A 17,765-nucleotide genomic window follows, 5' to 3' on the forward strand; every position below is an offset into this window, starting at 1 on the left:
GAGTTTGTTCAAGCGTAGTTCTATTAATTTCCCTTTCTTTGGACATAAGTCAAATTCTTTTCTACTTACCATTTTACTCATCGCCATTGTTGATTCCACTAATTTTACTAATAAAAGTTCACATTTTGTATAAGGAAATAGCAAGTAAGTTTATTAAATCACAATCTGTAAGTAAACATAAACAATTCAACAAGTAAACATGTTAACAAGGCTATTAGCTCAGTTTGGCTCAATAAACAAACCGCTCTCACACCTGAAGTTTCCATACTTTAGGTGCACTTATCTCAACGAACTTTGATTTTTTCTTAAAAATGTTTGTCACCACCCTTACGCTGGTACCCTGGGTTGTCCGCCCCCCTGGTTATGACAAATACACAGTGTTACACTTACGATTCCCCAGCTAAGTACATACTTGGTATCATCTCCAAAGTTATGAGTATCCCCAGAGTCATCGTATTCAGCAGCATCATCCCGCGGAGGCAGAATGACACCTCCTGGAGGTAATGACAGTGCAGCTGTCAGTGTGGCTTGCACACGTCGTGGAGTTAGCGGCACAGACGACTGCTGGCCTATGGATGGTAGCACTAGACTGTCCCTGCCTCCTCCTGGCTTCTGTACAACCAACAGAGGAAAGCTTACAATACCTGATGGCAACATTTAACATTAATGTGGTCATTGTACATTTGCTTCATCTGTTGTTTTAAACTTACCTGAACAGTATGAGGCCGACCAAAAAATAATATACTCCCAAGACTAGTGGTGTGTGAAGCATTGAAAATGCATCTAAATTTTGATTCAGCTTGCATTGTAATACCGATGCATCGATTTAGTCTCAATTCATCGATTTAGTCTCGATGCATCGATTTGGTCTCAATGCATCGATTTGGTCCCGATGAAAAGGAAAAACCGATGCATCGATTACGTCCCGATGTATAGATGAATCTAATGAATCTAATTTATAATGAGTTTTTATTTACAGATGTATTTATTTCACAATTAATTTATCTAGTAATATTTTATTACAAAAAGTTAATTTTTCATTTTTAAGTTCTTATTAATAAGTATTGTCTTTTCGGTAGGCCTACTCACTGATCTCTCTGAATTTTGTAAGTTTTACACCAACTTTTATTAAACTTAATTTCATAAGTTTAAACTTTTTTTTTGCGTGGAAACTGGACTCTGTGGCATTCGTGAAGTCCTAATTCTGTGGCTGGGATCTTACTTTGCGGGTAAAACCCAGTACGTCCAGGTGTCAACTTGCAGATCAAAGATCTTAAGGGTCTTTGATTTGGGTCAAAATTTGAACACGAATCAGTCAAAAACAACGTACATAAATTTTTCCCTTTGCCGCCATGATGACGAGTCAACGCCAACTGTAATGGTGGATGATACCTGCCTGAAAAAGGTTGATTCCAAAAAGTTCTTAGGGATAGAGTGCTTAACTGGCAAGATCATGTAGAAAACATCTGTCCAAAAATTGCAAAAGAGATTTTTACCTTACGTAATCTCAAGCCTTCATGTTCAACACAAGACCTAGTCATGGCCTGTTATGGCCTCATTCATCGCCATCTTTCCTATGGATTACGATTGTAAAAGAGCGTTTAGGCTTCAAAAAAAGAGCCATCGTATTAATTGCAAATCTGAGGTGGAGTGTCGTGTTAATAATTTGTGATATTGTGGGAATGTTTGATGATTAATTTATATTTTTCTATTGCTTAGGTGCAGTGGTAGAACATTATGGCTATGGTAAATGTGTTATACTATAGCATAACGTAAATTTAAAGAAAAAAACTTTCTCAAACCATGTCCTCCCCCATTGCAAACGCAGAGCTTGAGTAAAACTTCAATAAGCACTTTATACCTTCCCAACCCCATGGGAAGAACAGGTACCCTGCTAGTGCAATAACAATTATTGTCTAAAGCAATGAATAAAATAAAACATTATTCTAATCAACACAGTAACAGGATGTTTAAATTAATATTTAAAAAACATACAGTGGTGCAGTGTATATTTTGGTACAAACACATCCATAGTTTCAGCTGATTACATTCAACAGATGGCCAATAGCTTGACGAAATGAAAGACCGGAGGTTAAGTAAGTAAAAAGAGACTTCAGTAATATAAAATTAATTTATAATGTTGTACAATATCTATAATCTTACTGCTCTGGTTATAAACTTATAGCGCATTATTATTAACAGTACTATAGCCTAGAAAAAGTTATATCTAAACTGAATACTCCGTTGTTCTATGTAACTTAATGAGAATTATAATAAGTGGGATTATGACTTTGTCAGCTGCTAAGGCTATCGTGTTCCTATTTAAACTATACTTAATTACATCGTGTCTTCAAGCCGCCTGCTAACATTGTGTGGTAACTTTGTAAATCTTTTGTGCAATCTCGCTTGTCCCACAAGTATTAATCTTTGACTAGGAAAAAACTACTTTTTGACAACAATAGTGAATTGAAAGTAGGTAATTAATTACTGTAGGCTGTACCGAATTGTATTGAGGAAAACTACTGAACCGATGGTGGAAAATAGAACAGAATTGTACCATACCGTACTGAATTTTTCAGGGCACCACAGACCCCTACTTTTTTACACTTAAAAACATTTGATCAAAAAAGTGGCATTTAGTTATCAAATTTTTTTTGTGTTAATTATGAATGTGGTATGTTTGCATAGACACAGCTCTTTTACAGTACAATCCAAACACTGTTCTTCTTACTTACAGTTCCATCTTTACTGAAGAGTCGAACCATCTCAATCTCAAGATCGCGCAGCTCTTCCTCTTCCGTGGGAAGTGGACAGAATTGCACCGAGGTAAGGTGCTGCGTAGGGTTGGTCAACTTAAGGATGATCTCACAGGGTCGACCGGCCCGTAGTGGTTCCACTGTCAAGATACGCACTGATGGCAAGTGGTAGCTATCAACACAAACTACTAGTAAAGATAGATCTTTATTAGAGAAGCAGTTCTCACCACCTTATTGAATAAATATTACTAAGTTATTAATAATATCCTTGGAGGATTTTGAAATTTAATTGAAATACTTAGATAATAGATAACATTTTAATTGGGTTTGGCATTTAAATTACAGTACTAGTTCTTATTCTTGTCACTTTTACAAATATAAAGCAGTTCAGCATCTGAGCACTGGGAAGCAAGCTGGTCTAACTGTAAAGTCAAAAAGTATAAATACTCGAGTTTGAGCTTTTATTGCAACGTAACCAGTAGACTTAGAAAAATACAAGTTACATAATATTTTTACAAATTTATTTCTGCCTTTATGTGTGTTGGTTTCAAATTTGTTATGCAGTTTCAACTCAGCCTTTCAACGGATTAAATGAAAAAGTACAGGTTTTTCAGCACTTTTCCAACAACGAGCGACTTTAACTTTTTATAACAAAAATATCCCCGTTGCAGCAAATCTGCATACTAAGCGAATTTCCATTTACCCGGCTTGATTTCTTCTAAAATATTCCCTATAAATTTTCAGATTTATTTCCTATTTAAATAACATTAATTTTAGTGAGTAGTTAGGTTTGCTGCTACGGGGAAGATGTTGAGGTGTGTTTTTTCAATTGAAATATTGATAGCTTAGTATGAAATAAACCAAATTGCCAAATTTGATTAAAATATATCCATAAACAAGCAAACTAAAACAGTTGATTTATTCTCCATAAGAATAACATTGGAATTTTCAATTTACAATTTTTTAAATTTTCTCCGTAGTCAATGAACATTCAAAAACACTTCAATATACTAAATTATTTGTTTTTTTAAGCTCTTCAAAATGGTCTAGAGAGAAATTTAGAAATTTAAAGTTTTTAGGGTCAAAAATGAGAAAAACCCATTTTCACCCCATACAACCCCCCATTAACCCCTGATCCCATGGTCCGATTATGCTGGTTCGCGAACTCGTTCGAATAAATGTAGGTTTACACGTTTGTACCAAATTTCATCTAAATCGGATCAATTTTGCTTGAGTTATCGCGCTAACGGACACATATATAAATATATATATATATATATATATATATATATATATATATATATATATATATATATATGAATTTGAACGGATGGTGTTTTTGGCCTCTGGGGACCTCAAAACGAAAAAGTAAATCGGTCCCGGGTCTAGGTCTCACCATGAGACCTACGGTAATAGCTTATTCCCTATATGGGAAATTCGCTAAAACTACTGATCTAATCGTCATGAAATTTTGATAGCTTTTAGAACATTATATAAAGCATATTTAAAAGTTTTAAAATTTTTTGTCAATCAAAAAAATCTGTTATGGTTTTTGTAAAGGCACTTTATTTCAGGGACAGAACAAGTTAGAAACTACGGTGAAAGCTTGAATTAAAGCTCTTAAAAAGATACAAATGAAAAGTTAAGTTACACGTTAGCTAAGTGGTCTTTAATAAAAATGAACGTATAATCAAAGCTGTTCTGAAACACAATAGTGCGTGAAATTTGTACCACTAATTTGGTACAAGAAAAAAGAAGACTTTGTTGCCGCCCTTTATGTAGCAACTTAAGTGGATAGGGTGTCGATTGTTGTGTTGGGTTTAGAGGTGTGCGGATATCCGAAAAATCGGGTCGGATTCGATATCCGACACTATCCGTTATATATCCGACTTTTTCGGATAGACAATATATTTTGACGTTTTGGACAGAAAACTAAATCTCCATAGCCACCATTAGTTTCCCAGGACAAAATTACAGCAATACGTTTCCAATGACCTAACAGCAAATGGCAAAGAAGCCGTATGATGCAATACTGATAGCTAGTTTAGTCGTTATCGGCTGTTTTGCTTTACGATTAGATTCGTCTGGAACGAACAGACATAAAGCAGAAAAGAACTACCATGGTCAAATGAAAGTCAACTCGTGCTTGTCTCGCTCCTGATACTAGGGGTGCTGCGTAATAGTTTTTTTTTACAGTACTGTTTCAAAGTAGAAAAATCTAGCCTACTACTGTGATGTTACGTAAACAATAGATTTAATGTTTCCCGAAAAAAAAGTCAGAATAGAAACAATAGAAAGGCAACACAATAGAAGGGTGGGAGGGGTTGGGCAATGGCCTCGAAAGGAGCGCGGGTAGTGAGTCAAGTAGGACCGGAGGGGGAAGGGGTGGGTAAGACCTTGAAGCTATATATAGACTTGCACTACTTCCCTAAACCTAAAGGACTGGCCGGCGAGTGGTATTCCAATCACAGGACAAGATACATTGTTTTTTGGGTATTCATTGCCCGGTTTGACTTTGGATTGTCTTACTGTGTAGAAACTTTGAATAATAAAAAATAAAGTTAGAACTAACCACGATTATTTAGCATTGATTGTGTACATATTAAATTTTAAAACTATAGGGACCATGGATATATACAAACTTTTGTCGTGATTTTAATTTCAACATCAAAATACAATATTGCACAATCTTGATATTTTAGGTCATTGACCTTTATTATGCATCCGGTATTGCTGTTTCAGAATAGTAGCACGTTGATAAATAATTATAAATTGATATTCCCGTAGTTAAAAAGAATTATTTTATAAACCTATAAAACAAAATCATAAAATCTTACATAAAGATAACAATAACGGAAATTGTAAAAAGGGTATAAAGATACGAACGTCGTTATTCTTTCTCTTTGATCTTCTATTTCTTGGGTTTCCCTTCATCACGCATTCAACAAGTTGCCATGGTTACTAATCACCCATGTCGTTATCAGCTTTTGTGACATAGCGCACAGCAGGGGGGTAAAACTTGACGAAAATTGGTTAATTTTTACCTATTATTTAATTACCAATGAATGTACTACTTTATTGGTATTTGGTACTGTATTAATAATCGGTCAAAATGGCCGATTTTTGTCAAATTTTACACCAAATTTATTGAAATTTCAAGGTGAATATTAATAAAACAATTATTACAAATATTTGTATTCATTTAAAAGATTGATTTGTGGTATTGGGTTCCCCACTGAGTGCAGCCGAGCGGCACTAATGAGGGTCGGACCTTCTTGGGGGTGAACAATAGACGGCTTATCAGACCCTCCCCTCCCCCGTGGACTGGAGAAAGCTTGTAAACAAACTATTGCACAATCGTGACTTGACATTGGGCTGCTTTAACTAATTTTGTCAAATGAACTGTGATGTTTTAAAATCAAAAACAATAATTTGGGACCATACTGCTTAACAATAATGGACTGCAATTATTGTTGAACATACAATCCATTTTTAACAAACTAAGATTATATGATTCAGATTCAAATACAATTATAAAAATTATCTTGGTATTTTACTTGGGGTAATGAAGTTATGTAGGCTAGTGTAATTCTCGGTTCATCAAGGTTCTACTGAATTATGTTTGGCAGTGAATAAGTGTAGAATGCAATTTATAAATTCAGGGATACACACCTTTTACACAGTTATAAAGTCTAATTTAATTGCCCAACATCAAATTGTGAGCTAGAGCCCATCTTAGTGCATTAGTGATGTTTTCTAAACTTGGCAAACCCGCAAAATGCCACTTAAGGCCAATAATCCGTTCCAAAAATGTAAGGAAATACAATGTGAAAATAAACTTGAGATCGAACTCCTTGGCTTGTGAGAACCAGGAAACAAGATAAAACATAACCTCAAGTAAACAAACCCAAACGTTTGACATCAGTCCTGCTGAGCTATGGTGTTGTGTGAACATTTCGGCTGTTAGTGTACTTAATTCAAGCAACCAACTTTTGAAAATAAATGTTGTGAATTGTGATTTTCAAGAGAGAGAAAACTGTTGACTTGGCTAATTTGAAATTCTATAGTTCAAAATCGTCATTTAAGTTTATTTACACAGCTTAACATTGTTTTATAGGTTAAAAATACATATGCAGCTTATTATTAACCGCGCCGAACTATCCGAATCCGAAAATATCCGAATCCGAACCTCCCAATATCCAATCCGATCCGAACCGAGCCTCAACTATCCGATCCGAAATGAAATTTCACTATCCGCACACCTCTAGTTGGGTTACACAAAGTTACAAAGTGATCACTTTATTTGAGATGATAGGGTCAAAATGTGGTTCTTACAATCCTATACTCTAATGCGAGCAAAGTCTTTTTGTATATCTGTCTATCTGTAAAAAGTTTTTCAGCAGGAAATCAAAATCCAGCAGGATTTTGAGTAAATTTTGGAATTAGGACTTACAGCCTTAAAAACGTGATCGACGACAGCTACTAACTCAGGAAAATTCATATTTCGTTACACAATTCATTTTAAAATTTAACATTGGCCTTATTAGTCCAGGACCTGACTAGGGTTCTGTGTGCATGTCGTGTATAGTGAATTTTACTTTTGCATTTCAATATAGGTGTCTTAGGAAGTGTTTTCCACTCGGGTGTCAAGTTCGCACCTGGTACGTTTTCGAGCTATGACGTCATCAAGATGGCGGCTCAGCAATTTTTGAATGCGTATATTTCGCGAACCGTTTAATGGATCAGGATGATTTATTTTTTGTTTGAAAGATATTTTTACACCCTATCTTTCTTGTATTTACACTTTTGTTGTAAACTTAATATTTATCTCACTATATTAAAAAACATGTTTTTTATTATTATTATATTTATTGTTTTGCTTATAACTTCTTAACCGCTGATAAAATCAAATACCACCCATTGCAAAAGTTGCAGATGATTCTATACCCTTTCCAATGATACCAAACAATATGTGATTAGACCTAAAGATAAAGCAAAGAGATTGAATAAATCGTAAACGAACACTGAAAGTGGTGTACGTTCCGGGAAAGATTTAGTCCTGGACATGACTAGAATTCTGTGTGCATGTCGTGTATAGAGAATTTTGCTTTTGCATTTCAATATAGGTGTCTTAGGAAGTGTTTTCCACTCGGGTGTCAAGTTCACACCTGGTACGTTTTCGAGCTATGACGTCATCAAAATGGCGGCCATTGATTTTTTTAAATCGTATATTTCGCAAACTATTTGTCGGATCGGAATGAATGTTTTTTGTTTGAAAGATAATTTTAAATGCTACCTGTTTTACATTTACACATTTGTTGTATGTTTAGTACATTCTTCGTAATTTTGCAAAAACCTGTATTTTTAAATATTTTTGAGTTGTTTTTGTTTGTAACGTTTTATTGATACAATTTATCAATAACCACCAATGAAAAAAGTTGTAGAACATTTAAAAATCTTTACAAAAATACCAAATTCGATATGTTTTACTCAAAAGATTACGTCAAGAAACTAGATAAATCTCATAAAAACACCAATTTTGGCGCAAAAACGCCTATTAGTCCGGCCTCTAGGGCAGTTCGCAAGTCTTATAAAAACAGTTTCGCCATTCAATGTTGATGTACGTGTCTAAATAAGGGTTTTCAACTCGGGTGTCACGTCTGCACCCACTGCAGTTTCCGGTTATGACGTCATTAAAATGGCGGAAAGGGCTATATTAAAAATAACGATATTTTACATACCATGTATTGGATCTTAATGAACTTTTTTTTGTTTGAAAGATAAGTTTACATGCTATCTTTCTTACATTTGCACTTTTGTTTTATGTTTAGTACATTTTTCGTAATTTTGCAAAAACCTATATTTTTAAACATTTTTGTGTTATTTTTGTCGATAACGTTTTATTGATACAATATATCAGAAATAACTTAAAAACAAAGTTGTAGCACGTTAAAAGAGCTTTACAAAAATACCAAATTTGATATGCTTTACTCAAAAGATCACGTCAAGAAACTAGAAAATCGTACAAAACAACCTAATTTTGCGCAAAAACGCATATAAATCTCAATCCATGCAAATGGAAATTCGCTTAGTCGAAAGGATTGCTGCACCGGGGGTATTTATATAGTGGAAACATTCCTATGGACTAATTACATTGATTTGTTGTGCTTTTATTTGCATAAAAGAGGGTAATGGTCTTATTTTAAGTAAAATAGCTGGTGAAATCGTAACATGTAGCAATTTTTAAGACATCATAACCGGAAACTGCAGTGGGTCCAGACGTGACACCCGAGTTAAAAACACTTCTTTAGACACATACATCAACATTGAATGGTAAAACTGTCTATATATGACTCGAACACAGCCATCAATGTCGGATTTATATGCGTTTTTGCCCAAAATTAGGTTGTTTTGTACGATTTTCTAGTTTCTTGACGTGATCTTTTGAGTAAAGCATATCGAATTTGGTATTTTTGTAAAGCTATTTTAACGTGCTACAACTTTGTCTATAAGTTATTTCTGATATATTGTATCAATAAAACGTTATCGACAAAAATAACACAAAAATGTTTAAAAATATAGGTTTTTGCAAAATTACGAAAAATGTACTAAACATTAAACAAAAGTGCAAATGTAAGAAAGATAGCATGTAAACTTATCTTTCAAAGAAAAAAAAGTTCATTCCGATCCAATACATGGTATGTAAAATATCGTTATTTTTAATATAGCCCTTTCCGCCATTTTAATGACGTCATAACCGGAAACTGCAGTGGGTGCAGACGTGACACCCGAGTTGAAAACACTTATTTAGACAACATTGTATGTACATCAACATTGTATGGCGAAACTGTCTTTATAAGACTTGCGAACTGCCCTAGATGCCGGACTAATAGGCGTTTTTGCGCCAAAATTGGTGTTTTTATGAGATTTATCTAGTTTCTTGACGTAATCTTTTGAGTAAAACATATCGAATTTGGTATTTTTGTAAAGATTTTTAAATGTTCTACAACTTTTTTCATTGGTGGTTTTTTATAAATTGTATCAATAAAACGTTACAAACAAAAATAACTCAAAAATATTTAAAAATACAGGTTTTTGCAAAATTACGAAGAATGTACTAAACATACAACAAATGTGTAAATGTAAAACAGGTAGCATTTAAAATTATCTTTCAAACAAAAAAACATTCATTCCGATCCGACAAATAGTTTGCGAAATATACAATTTAAAAAAATCAATGGCCGCCATTTTGATGACGTCATAGCTCGAAAACGTACCAGGTGCGAACTTGACACCTGAGTGGAAAACACTTCCTAAGACACCTATATTGAAATGCAAAAGTAAAATTCACTATACACGACATGCACACAGAACCCTAGTCAGGTCCTGGACTATATGGCATACTTTTACATTACAGAGTTGTTTATTACTTCAGCGACCAAATGTCTATGGTTTGTAATGAAAATGTTTTTCATAAACTATAAAATGTCTGTTTACGATATTGTTTTAACCATGAAACCCAATTAACCACAAATGAGCAAGGATCTGTCCCCTGGAATAAAATGGAAACACTTTTGGATCCAAACAACTTACTAAGCGGCGAGTTGAATTTTAAACTTGATGGACCCTGGGATGAACTCTGGCTTACAGATATTGTGTTCACATTCTCGGCAACGCTGAGAACGTTTTATGTACAGACGACGGTGAGGAGGGATCATGTCCTCTGTCTTGAAAGGCTGCGAGTCTATCAGATTCAGACGCTGGCTCAAGGTCGTTACTGAAACATTTCAAACCAATTGTCATAAATTCATCTATTTCTTTTAATTGCTCCAGTTAACTTAACTTTAGTTTAAGGATGTGATACCAATTCTTGATATTCGATTCTTGGACATTGATATCGGTATCAAGAAACGATCGCCAAGATTATATACATTTCTAATATCCAACACAACTGAGAAGATCACACGATAAAAATTTCACACTTTTGGAGCGACCGCACATGATGACAATAATGTTTCCAAGACCACGGGATATGTTCAATATTTTGCCGCCATTGCAGAAGATAGTGATGATGTTTCCATTACTAAGGAAGTTATTCAGAATTTCACAACGATTGTGGAAGACAATGAAAATGTCCGCACGACCGCAGGAAAAGTTGATGATTTAGCCGCGGTCGTGGAAGACGGCATTAATGATCCAGTTACCGTGTATGATGTTCAGGGTTTAGCTGCAATTGTGGAACACAATGATGATGTTTCCATGACCGATGGAGATATTCAGAATTTTGCCGCAACAGCTGAAGATAATGGTAATGTTTCTTTTGCAGCAGGGGTTTTTTTTAAGATTTTGCTGCCATAGCGGGTAACATTGGTTATGTTTATGACCAAGATACGACCTATTAAGAATGATAAGGCAGGAAGTGACAGGGGAGAAACTTACCCTCAGTTAGATTGGGAGCAGTAGTTAAGTATGTTTCAGGCAAGTCCTCTACTGTGTCTGAGGCTATAGAGGGGGGTGGGGGAGTGCTCACTTCTGCATCCCTCCCCAATGGAACTTTAGGCAATCCTGCTCTTTTACGTGCTATCATTCCTGACAATCCATACCGCTCCTGCAAAAATTGTAAAAAAAAGCATCATCTTTAAGAACAAACAAACTTGAAGCAAGTGACTTTACACATTCATATTAAAGCTAGAGAATTTACTAAATATAACAAATTCATACATGTGCCTATGAATGAAGGGCGTCCACAAAATATTAGCATAAGTCTAACAGTTACTTTTCTACTTGATTCTACCAGTGTTGGTTGTATTGACCATACACCTCAGTTTAGCTTTACCCATAATTATTGTTAAGTATGTTCACCTGAATGAATTGTGTATCCTGAGATTACAATTGTTCACTAACAAATACAATGGATGAGGTAGGAAGCCAAAACACTACTTCCACATTTTCCCGACATCATCACGTGTGATATCTATATAAATAAAATTACAGTTCCAGGACATTTGGCGCTAGACAATACCACTTACAACGTTGCCATTTCTACCAGGCCGTGGCCTGGAGTTAAGGGTGGCCGTGGCAAAAACACTTGGCTAAAAACATTACGAAGTGACTATTCAAAAACTATCAAAATGACGTCACAACCCGATCCCATTCCAGTATTGCAAAATAATGCAAAGGGAACAGTTACTCTAGAAGCCATTATGAATTACTTACTCGCTCACATTAAATTTCTTTGAAGATGGAGGTTCCTTTAAAAATGTTTATATTTTGAAGAGAAAGACGAGCATAATCAGTTAAAGATTGAACGTTCTAGAACAGTTGATTGAGCGTGAAAGCCATTTCTGTTATCAAAAGGAATTTTTGAAATGATACAGAAAGTTTGGTTAGGTTAGGTAAGTTAAGAACAGTTTCATTTCAGAATTGTGCTATCAAAAGGAATTTTGAAATGTTACAGCAAGTTTGGTTAGGTTAGGTAGTTTAGAACAGTTTCATTTCTTAATCAATATTATTATTATAGTTGCGGACAGATAACGTGAAGTTGATTCCACCCATTTTGGCTAATGAGGTTAAAAGGTACTACCGTTCCTATACTAGGTTTTCTTTGAGTGCAACCTGTTCTTAAACAGTTTTAAGAGTATCTGGATTAGGAACGTATAATGTGGCGTCATTTGGAACAGACGTGCAGGGTAGCGGCGCATTATGGTACCGATACGATCGTAGGTACTACACTTTCGGCAACACTGGCCAATAATCTTCATGCTTGGACAGCGCGCGAGGCTTCTGATTGGGAGTTAGCAAGTTCCGCCGAGGGACCAAGTTAGCGACTTCTATACGAGGACAGAATTCGCTAACCTGGCCCTAGAGCGGGTTAGCGGGTTCCGGAGTTAGCCAATTCTAAAACCGAACGAGTTAGCGAGTTCCTCTCATCGACCAAATTTGAAGATAGGTCGTTTAACATGGGGTTAGCAAGTTCCAGAGTTAGCAAATTCCGCGGACCCCCCTGCCATGTCCACGGCAATGCGTGTAGTTGATAGGCCTATCACTATTGTTTTTTATGTTTTGTGTAAATGTGTGTTTTATTTATTCTGACGACACATCAAGTGGATCCTTTTGTTTGCCTGACGATAGCGGAGATGCTTAAATAGCCGCCAAAACATATGGAGCAATTTCGACACTACATGTTAAGGATTGTCTGGCGAGGTATGTTTAACTATTATTATTTGTCATACTAACGCAATCCTGGGGCTATGAAAATGAATTTTAATAGATATAGTGGTGTATTCAATATTGAATATGTGTTATACAGGGTGGCTGAAAAGTAACTTACACCCCCCCTTAACTATTCAACCATTTGAGATATTTGAAATCGGTTTGCGGCAACCTTCTTAAGATACTATGAGGGGCTACAATAATTAAGTTCAATTTTGAGAATTTTACCATTACTTGAAAATTAATAAACATGGTGTCAAACTGGCTTTTAAAACATCCAATCAGCTACAAAGCATATCTAAAGGTTAACACCCACAAGGTGATAGGTATGAGAAGACAGGTGTATACCGCATAAAATGTGCCGATTGCCCGAGCACCTATGTAGAACAAAGTGGGAGGCCTTTTAAAACCAGGTATAAAGAACCATTATTTGTCACTATATCTATATATTAATTACGTAAGGCGATTCTTTGCGTCAAAATTATGGGCGACTGGAAAGTTGTAGAATGACGGGAGAGGGCTCAAATTAAAGGTCTAAATCTCGTGACGGTGGGAAAAATAGTGAAATTCCCAAAAATGTAACACAAAACTAGATATAACGTAAAATGTTCTCCATAAGAACAGCATAAGAAGCCATTTACTGCTGATTTTTGTTTGCCTCAATTCAGCTTATTGTGATTTATCATTAAGCCAGTAAACAATATTACATTTGGATTTTGCCAGTCAATTCTGCAATGTGCTGTTTACTAATACTATATAAAACCAGGGATAACGTTACCAATAATAATTAAGACTTTTTAGTACCGTCTTAGAAAGTTGGAATCAATTGTCTTACTGTGCAATATTTGCAAATTGGTGTATGGGAGATGACTCAAATTAAAGGAATGGCTGAAAAATAATTATGTTAAAACATTTTAACAGGAAATTTGATAAAAAGTTAAATAATGTGTATAATTGACCCTTTTAAAACACTTCAATTTTGTTTATTTTTATTTGAAAACATACGTTTACGAAGTTAGTAAAATTATTTTACATTTCTTCACATTTAAACTTTATTATTCTATAGAAGGAATGTTTAACATAAAATAAACACATTGACTAAATAATCAACGATTCAAGTTGGTAACTTCTGCTTTGTTTTTATTTTAAAACATAGTAAAGATTTATCCTTAACTTTTTTTGTAAATTTAACATTTAATTTGACGCCTGGGAATAAAGATGAAATAGGTTTGTACGGGCATATTTTTTCATAAAATAATTACTATGACACGTTCCAAATGGGCGGAATAAAAATATTGTTTGTAGGAGATTTTAACCAGACACTGCCTGTTGCTCCAAGAATAAAAAATGGTTCAAATAATATAGCCTGGCATGCATAGTATAGATGGTAAAGGGGGCATCCATATATTACAGTAAAACCTAGAGGTAGTTTCCGTTTCTTAAACCAACTAAAAATATGCATGTCAATGCTGATGAAAAGTCATTTCGTGATTGGTTTCGATAACTGGGTAATGGAAATCTAACCTGAGCTGAAAGAGTAAGGAATCAGCCGATGACTAGCTTTTTTTAGCTGTAAATAACTAAAAAAAATGTTGTCCTATTAACAATTAAATACTTGAAAATGTGTGAAGAAGCAAATGAATACTTGAGTGTGGTCCAAACTATGAACCCACTGAACATTTAAATAGGCCAATTTTGATAGAATATGTAAAGTCAATCATACCTTTAGGAGTAATACCCGAAGGAGGAAATACCACATAAACTTCCACTAAGAGTAGTTTCTATTTTTATGTTGATCAGAAACAAATATAGGGTCAAGTTTGGCCAATGGGATGCCTTATACAAACTTTGTTAAACCTTTACAAAAGGAGTAAAATTATAAATAATAACTGGGTCGTGGGTTCTAATTTAGCGGGTTTTACCATGAACTAGGCTTATTTCAACACACCTTTATATGCCCTTTCATATTTCATGAAGACGATTTCCAAAATTCCAATCAGGGGAGCATTTTATTGTAATCATTAATCACAAGAAGAAAGCTACCTTTGAAAACCAGTATTCATTCACAAACAATAACTTAATATGTTTGCCTTTAGCAGAGTGAAACCTTTGGGATGATTCAAATAATTTATTGAAAATAACATCGACAAAAGCAAACAATGAGACTGTTTTTCACACAAAAAATAGGCTGTACAGTAGAGTGGCTCGAATTTTTAATTTTTTAAAAATCAAATTCTAATAGCGAGGAAAACTTGCGCATAGACGAAAACTTGCGCATAGACGTCATAATAAAGGCAAAAATAATAAAAACCGGTAATTTTCAAAAATACGTAAAAAAAATTTTCAATTTTTTTTCCTAATAGTCAAAAAAGTGCTTTAAAGACTGGCCTTAATGCATATAAATAAAAATTAGATTCATTCCCATTGAACTGAAATCGCGCAAAAGGCCTAAAGTCGCAGGATTGTTCGTAAAAAACCAATTTTTCATGATTTTTCAAAATTTTTAAACATATGCCAAAACCATAAAGTTATTCATTTAAATTTGTAATAGTGTGGAAACTATTCTAAATAGTTTTCCTAACACGTAAATCATACTTTCATATCTGTTTTTCCTTGGCTGTATTCGCGCAAAAGGCCGAGAGTATAGTATTACTTAGCTATCCACAAAGCTTACACCCCTTCCGCCGGCGACAATAGACTCGACCAGGCTACGTGACACCGAGGCGGGCAGTGATGTCAGTCAGTGGCAACTCATCCGCGTTAATGCCAATGCTACAAGTTAGTGCAATCAACCAGTGTTATAACCAACATTGTGACAAAGTGTAATTATATTTTGTAGTTTTGAGATGGCATCTCGAAACAGACCGCGTATTACAAGACAGTCTATTGCGTGCCCTATCATCGGAGTGCCTAAAGAACTAAGTGGATTATCGCTGCCTACATATGAGGACATGCTGCTCTGTTGCTTGGATGAGAAGTATAAACGTTCTTTGTTATTTAGCCCTAATAATAAGAAAGAATTAGGATTTTCAGCTATTGCTGATTCCGTAGGAACTCAAATACCCTAGTTGAAATTTACAACAAGGCCACAATCCCAATGGTCACACACACTCGTGTGTGGTCCAGTCTTACTACAATATTGTGTTAAAGAAATCTTATAATCGAGACTGTGAAAAAGATTTTTATAAGAAAAAAGTTGAAGTTTTCGTGCAGAACGCAAGAACCAAACTGTTTGATATTGCTGCATGTAAATGCAATATAACTTTGTCTTGCACATGTGAGACTGTCTGTAAGGGTAGTACGGCCTGTCCTTTGAGTGTAGCATGTCAATTTGAAAAAGGTAAAAAGATTCCAGACATAGAGTTGAAATTGATGCACGATCAAAGAACAACCAGAATTATGGCTATTGGTAGTTTAGATGTACAGGAAACTAGTAAATTAAAAAAGAGAGAAGAAAGAAGAGAACAGTTGTTGTCTCAAGAATCGCCAACCACTTTTGACCCTAGTATTCCCAGCACAAGCAAAAGTGCAGTAAGTGGTTGCAGTGATGACAAAAATAAAAGACGGAACACTTTATCAGATGCTGACTGTTATGTAGGGAATAGGCACACGGGAGGGACTAAGGCTAAAGGTGTAGTGACGTCATATCTCTAGTGGCTAATGTCTTCTCTTGAGGCGACACGATTACCGTAACGAAACGTTGTGATTTCAGCGGCGTTCGTGGCATAGTTGGTAGCGTTACGGATTGGTGTTCTGGAGGTCCCGGGTTTGAATCCCGCTGGCAGCACTAACTTTTTGTCAACAAATTTTTCATATCAGCAAGTTTGGTTGGTTAGGTTAGGTTATGACTAGTGATGGGCCGATTCCGATTCTCGATTCCAAAATACTCTCGATACCGCCGGAATCGAATTGAGCATTCGATTCGAATCTCCGTGGGTTTGGGATCGATTCCAACTGTCTTCGATTCTTTCATAAAATTGGTTAAAATCAGCCACAAACGTCATATAAAGCAACAAAGAAACAAAATAAATTCAGATTGCTAATGATTTGCTTGCAACTCTGAGCAAACAACAAGTTCTGGTCGTATCGTCACTAAGTCAGCGAGACTAGAGCGAGCGTATTGCAAATGAAATAATAGATGCGAACTCAATACAGAGGCTTAGTACAATAAGAAACAGTTAACCGATGGTAATTAATTGGAGATTCGGGCAAACTGGACTGGAGCGAGTAAGCATTGCGTCACAGCTCACAAGACATACAAGGAAAGGATGAGCATCGATTTAGATCAACCAGCGGTACCAAGGCTACTAACCACGAATACTAGAAAAGTAGAAAAATACTGGTATGGATCATAAACATAAACAATAGTATATTTCGTACCTAGGGCCGAAAATGAGGTTTTGCCGGCTCGAGATAGTTTTTTAGTTCGAGACGAAGTCGAGAACTTAAATCGATCGAGAGCTGCAAAACCATTTCGGTCCGTGGTACGAACGCTATTTTTCACCGCACTATACCCTATTACCACTATTCACCACTATAATAATGCACACTGATAGTCAACACAACTACAACTTTAAGGTTATGAATAAATAATTCAGCAAAAATAAAAATAAATAGTTGCTAGGCAACGGTGACAATAACACAATTCTATTGCAATGCTATGGATTTTGATTGTGTATTTAAAATGCATTCATGTTTAAGTAAGTAAGCGGACAGCTGATTTTGCGGCCCCGGCCTGTAAAAACCTGCTCGGTCCCCAAATTACGATGACAGCTGGCATGACCAGCAAAACGTAAC

At 35.4% G+C, this 17,765-nt stretch overlaps 1 protein-coding gene across 1 annotated transcript in view; it reads right to left on the reverse strand.

The window, feature by feature from the left end:
- Nucleotides 1–17,765, reverse strand: part of LOC128983535 (dynactin subunit 4) — an 80,486-nt gene that overhangs the window by 18,176 nt on the left and 44,545 nt on the right. The window contains exons 5-8 of the mRNA XM_054402838.1: nt 11,196–11,364; nt 10,350–10,533; nt 2,736–2,928; nt 413–612 (exon numbers count right to left, since the gene is read on the reverse strand). Coding sequence (XP_054258813.1) covers nt 413–612; nt 2,736–2,928; nt 10,350–10,533; nt 11,196–11,364 — 746 coding nt within the window. The remainder of the gene's footprint in view (nt 1–412; nt 613–2,735; nt 2,929–10,349; nt 10,534–11,195; nt 11,365–17,765) is intronic.

This window comes from Macrosteles quadrilineatus, unplaced genomic scaffold, assembly GCF_028750875.1.
Source record: "Macrosteles quadrilineatus isolate MER2022 unplaced genomic scaffold, UCM_ALF_1.0 Scaffold_1__1_contigs__length_201487025, whole genome shotgun sequence".
NCBI lineage: Eukaryota > Metazoa > Arthropoda > Insecta > Hemiptera > Cicadellidae > Macrosteles > Macrosteles quadrilineatus.